The sequence below is a fragment of the Octopus sinensis genome, linkage group LG5, assembly GCF_006345805.1.
Source record: "Octopus sinensis linkage group LG5, ASM634580v1, whole genome shotgun sequence".
Lineage (NCBI taxonomy): Eukaryota > Metazoa > Mollusca > Cephalopoda > Octopoda > Octopodidae > Octopus > Octopus sinensis.
Genome location: NC_043001.1, coordinates 41,926,457 through 41,932,456, shown reverse-complemented (window position 1 = coordinate 41,932,456; position 6,000 = coordinate 41,926,457). Strand labels below are relative to the sequence as shown.

The 6,000-nt window shown below is 31.3% G+C and overlaps 1 protein-coding gene across 4 annotated transcripts in view; it reads left to right on the top strand.

Annotated features, from left to right (window-relative positions):
- The window catches only part of LOC115211787 (PH and SEC7 domain-containing protein), a 197,482-nt gene that overhangs the window by 184,835 nt on the left and 6,647 nt on the right, over positions 1–6,000 (top strand). The window contains exon 12 of one of the 4 annotated variants that reach the window (XM_029780476.2): positions 3,741–3,783. The exons of the other annotated variants lie outside the window; for them this stretch is intronic. Within the exon in view, the coding sequence (XP_029636336.1) occupies positions 3,741–3,783 (43 nt within the window). The remainder of the gene's footprint in view (positions 1–3,740; positions 3,784–6,000) is intronic. 4 annotated transcript variants of the gene reach the window in all.

Sequence of the window (6,000 nt, the reverse complement as noted above, 5' to 3'; positions counted from 1 at the left end):
GTTTTAATAAGCATTTTTATGGAGAGGGCTTTTTTTTTTTTTTTTAATTTATTTATCTCTATTTATTTATTTTCCTTTCACTTAATACCATATATTTCTGTTTGGAAATAATATTTTAGAGGCTCGTCTTACATTTGTCTTGTTTTCACTAAATGACTATAGACATTCTTACAAACACCTATTTTTGCATATCAAGCTAAATTTCCCATAAAATTAAATGCAATTATTTCAGAGATAATAGCCACCTTTTGTGTGTGTATGTGTGTCTGTATGTATATATATGTATATATATACATACACACGTGTGTGTGTGAATATATATGTTTGTGTGTGTATAAGAAATATACAAACATATACAGCACACACTATTAATATCATTAGGATATTTTTTAATATCTAGAGAGAAATTATATCCTGTTTGATTCATGAACATTTCAGATAGCAAAATGAAGAAAAAGGAAACATAAATAAGAGAAGGTAGGATGGAGAGAGGGAATGCAGCTTTACAAATACCTTTTCCTCCTTTCATTTGTTCTTTAGATTCATTCTCAGTTTCTATTGGTATGAATTGTTGATGTCTTTTTCACTATCATCACCTTCCATATCCATTGTTGTTGGTCCAGACTAGAATATTTCATTATTTTCATAGTTACTGTCTTAGCTCTTCAGCAAACATATAGTGATCAATTTAATCATTGAATTATTTTACCTTCTATCTTCTACTTGTTTAAGTCATTGGGCTGTGGCCATGCTGGGGCACCACCATAAAGGGTTTAGTCGAACAAATCGACCCTAATATTTGTTTTTTATTTGGGGGGGTGGGGGGTAAAAGAAACTGGCAGTTATTTTATTGGTCTCCTTTTGCCAAACTGCTAAGTTATGTGGGATGTAAATAAATTGACACCAGTTGTCAAGCAGTGGTGGGAAACAAACACACACACATATATGCAACAGGCTTTCAGTTTCTGTCTATCAAATCCACTCACAAGGCTTTAGTCAACCCAGACCTATAGAAGACAACACTTGCCTATGGAGCCATGCAGTGAGTCTGAACCTGCAACCTGTGGTTGGGAAGCTATCTTCTTACCTCACAGCCATTCCTGCACCGATTGACGAATTTTTATTATAACAAAGTCATTTAGCCCTCATCCTTCTATTAGTATTTTTATGGTAATAATATCCTGTTTGACATTCTTCTTATGGCTTAAACTATAATCATATGTAAGATACTAAACAGATTAGGGTTTTTCATCCAGAGAGTAAATAAATTTATGAAAAATAGGATAATTTTTTTTTAAATGTTCAGAATATCAGCTTTCAATCACAGAACTAGAATATAGCTTTTAATACTTTGTCATCTAGCTCTTTTATTTGCTCATAAACTTTGAAGACAGTGAGGTTGGTATCATGAACATTCCAAAATTAACTCTATATGAATTCTAAGTTATTTTATATAAATAACCAGAGCTATTCACACAATCGTTGCTACCACCCTCATCATCATTATCATCATCATCATCATCATCATCATCATCGATTGGCATATATGTATGTATGCATGCAAGTACATATGTACACACACAAATATAATAATAATAATAATAATAATAATAATATAAATTTCTCTTAGTCCCCTCCCCCCCATCTCTTCTGGTTATATTTTCTTTATTTTTGAAAATTTTCTTTTTGTTTATTTATTTTGTATTTCTTTAGTTTTGCTAACCCTCAAACACCTTATTAGTTCTCTTTCTGTCCTTGCAATTTGGCTGCTGATTACTCTTAGTAATTTTGAAAACCTAGCAAGAACAGTGCCTCCTGTTCTGTACCCTCATTCATCCCCACCTCTCCTTCTCTCCCTCTCATAACCATAATTACAACCACCACTTAACTCTCCTTGTTTAATGTGGTGATCCTACAAAATTGTATTGTTTTATTAGTTGTATAAATTCTTTCTTTTACCAATAAACTTCATTTTAAGTTATTACTGCTTTGCTTGCTTTTGTCTAACTTTTAATCAAATTAACCTGCTGGCTTAGAAGAGCCTTCTGGTATTTTATTAACCTTGACTTTTAAACCCAGTCACTTGATTTTTTATTTATTTATTTATTTAAGACTAAACAATATTGATATTAGAAAGGAATATATTCAATGACAGTAACCATTCTTTCCTGCTTTACCTATTTTATTTAAATATACAACTTATCCTATCCGCAAACTATTCTACCATCGTCTTTTATCACATAAAAGTTACTGATTAGTATTATTCATAAGAAATCAATATTATATAGTAATATACTGTTGATCTCTTAATAATTCACAGCAAATTTTTCTTAGCACTATCACACAAAAATGTCTTTCATACGACTAAGCTGTTATTTGCAGATATTCAGTTTCAAAGAGCTATTCTAATATTTGTTACTAATAAGTGACAGATTGTTCAATGATTTTGACATAAGTTTTCCAATAATTTTTATAACACAAGTAAGATTTCTATTTTTAAAAATACTTTCTCATGTTAAATTTAGTTTTTATTTTCTTTTTCTTTTTACTCTGAAGTAAATAGCATTACTGAAAACTTTATCGTAATGTATCCATGCCCCATTCTACTGATGAAAAATCAAGGATGTTTTTGAAATGAAAATTGATGTTCACTATGTAGAGAATCTTATGATTTTTCCCTTATGGATATAATCATTTTTCATTTCTAAAAAATCCTACTTTGATAAAACACACATTAAAGAAAAAAATAAAGATTGACAACAGGAAGATCATCCAACTGTAAAATCCAGTCCTTCTTTGCATGGAAAACCTTACATTAAATGAATGACTGGACAAAGGCTTACACATACTGAAGTACAATATATTTTTATCTAGTGTTAATATCACTCAGATTAAATAGTTTTAGAATATAAGCATATATTTTAGCTGCACCATTTACAAGATACTCTTTTCAAGAGTTTTTTCAAAACAGGTGCAGAACACAGAATTTATGTCTTTAATGATTAGTTTGTCATTAGATGCACTTAAACAATTTTCAAAAATACACCAATAGTCTTTGTTGTTGTTGTCTTAGTTTCTCTAGTTGAACACATGGAAAATACTAACAGTGATGTTGGGTTTTACTTATTTAGCTTTTAATTTTAGTTTGATATTTCTCTTATTGCACTTTTTAACATGCACTGATTACTCCTGTTCCTTGAATTAAACAATAGAATAGTTGTTTTTTTTATTTGATCATTGCATTAAAGATCTTTCTCCCTTATTTAATCACGACAACATTACATATATTAATATATATATATATATGTGTATATGTATATATAATGTGTATACTCACACAAATTTCCCTTACTTTGTTTATTCTCATCTTTGACACCTAGATTTTTAAAAAATTCCTTGATTTGATAAAACATTCTCTTGATAAATGCCTTTTAAATCAAAATACTTATTTTCTTTCAGGAATAATTTTTTTGTCATTTTTTTTTGTTTCAAATTTTTAAATCATTATTTACAATGAACATTTGTTATTGAATTTTAAGAATTAGACTGACTTAAACAAATTGTTATTTAATTCATTAGTTGACAACCATTTTAAAGAAATCTCTTCCACTGTTGCACTTTACACACATCCTTTGTTTAATGACTCAAAAGATCTGAATCACTGTTCTAAAAGTATTTTTGTGTTTCAAAATGTATGTAAAATTACAATTCTGTCTACATATATCTCTGTTCAATTGTAGGTTTCTTTTTATTAGCTTCCTCTCATCATTAGGCTTTGTTTAGGTGAGTAACCAGTGTGTAAGCTGCTGTGACATCCTAGCTTTCTCATCCTTGTGACTAGTCTATTTTGCACTGTTGCTGCATGCTTCCCCAAAGTTCTTACAGTTAATGTTTCTCTTGTTTATATGATTATTTCTTTTAGTGGCTGCAGTTGGCCAAGTTCATTTGGTTTAAGTCTAACAGGATTTATTTTTTCCTAATTTAAAACAAACAATTACAATTTTTTTGTCTTGTTGAAAGATTGAGTTAATACTTAAAATTGTATACCTTTATTTTTCTTTCTCACTAGTTTATTATTTATCACATTATTATTATTATTATTATTATTAAGGCGACAAGCTGGCAGGATTGTTAGCATGCCAAGTGAAATGTTTAGTGGTATTTCGTCTGTCTTCATGGTCTGGGTTCAAATTCCACCAAGGTTGACTTTGCCTTTCACCCTTTCAGGGTTGATAAATTAAGTACCAATGAAACACTGAGGTTGATGTAATCAACTTGCCCCCTCCCTCCAAATTTCAGGTCTTGTACCTTTAGTAGAAAGGATTATTATTATTATTATATGGTGGTAGAATCAGTAGGGCAGTGGCTGAAATGCCTTGCAATGGAAAGTGGCAGTGAAGATGGCTGAGACAAAACAGTAAAGTAAACCATAATCAGCTTCCACTACAGTAGACAAAGAAATAGGATATGTAGTTAGCATCCAATACAGCAATTTGGCTGCCAATCCTAATAGGATTGATTCTATCAACTATAATCATCCCTTCCCCATTCAACATTGCTCTTGTCTTTAGTCATTTACAGAAGATACTTGGATTAGTCCTACTAAACATACTCCTCTCCTCTTTTTTAAAGGTCCTTATGTCCAACTGAAAATTATATTTTTTTGATTTTCATAGAATTGAATTTCATATATATATATATATGTATATATATATATATATATATATATTTTAAACAAAGTGAAATGTGGATATAATGTGTGTGTGTGTGTATATATATATATATATATATATATGAGAAACAGTTTTGTTTGATTCCCTATATTAACACATCACATTAATATACAGAAACCAACAACCTGTTGCTTGACTTAAATCTTCCTTAAAGCACATCATATGAAGCAAAGGACATGTTGAATAATTTAGTTCTAATTGCTGTACACCTAGAATAGCAAGTAAAAAAAAAAGTTTTTGTCATGGTTGGAACATCTTTGACATTAGATATTATTACATTTGACGGATATTTGTCCTCATCTCGTTTGTTGTTAACACAATGTTTCAGCTGATATACCCTTCACCCTTCATCGGGTGTCTTGGGGAAATTTCGAACCTGAGTTCTCGTTCCTAAGGTATTTTTCAATGTTATTATTATTATTATTATTCAGGTCACTGCTTGGAATCAAACTCGGAATCTTGGGGTTAATAGCCCATGTTCTTAACCACTACGCCATATGCCCCTGGACAATTATGGAGTGAATTTTAGGGCTTATAAATCTAATATTTTCCTATCCTTCCTTAATACCAATTCCCATATGCTACTCATATCTGCTTAGGAGGTTGTTGTGTCCTAGCATATGTACTGCTTCTTTTAGTTTTCGTATTTTCCACTGGAGTTCTCTGTCTATTATTTTAAATTCATACGACAGGGAGAGGTGATCTCCATTTTTCCATACATGATCAGCTATACCCGATTTATCAATATCTTCTCGTGTCACAGCTTTGTGATGTTCGTCTACCCTTATTTTGAGGGGGCAGCATGTTTCTTTGTATAACCTACTACAGCTGCATGGGATGGAGTACACACAGTCTTTGGTCATATTCTCTTCTATTGGTGGTTTTACTCAAAGGAGATATTTGCGAAGTGTTGTATTACTCTTGAATACTGTCTGGATGTCATATGGGCTGCATATCTTTTGTATCTTTTCGGAGAGACCTTTCATATAAGATAGACAGACTGTTGGCAGTTTATTGCTTTCATCTCTTTTCTTCATGATTAGAGTGGAAAGTATGTTTTGGGGGTAGTTGTTGCGTAATAGATTGTTACTCAGCTTGATCATTTCTTTGTGGTGTGTATCACGATTGCTACTTATATTCTTTGCACGATGTTTTAGGCACTGAGCAATCACTCTCTTTACACTGTATGGATAGTGGGAATTGAAGTTTAGGTATTGTTCAGTGAAGGTCAGCTTGCGCCCCATCAAAATAAGGGCAGACGAACATT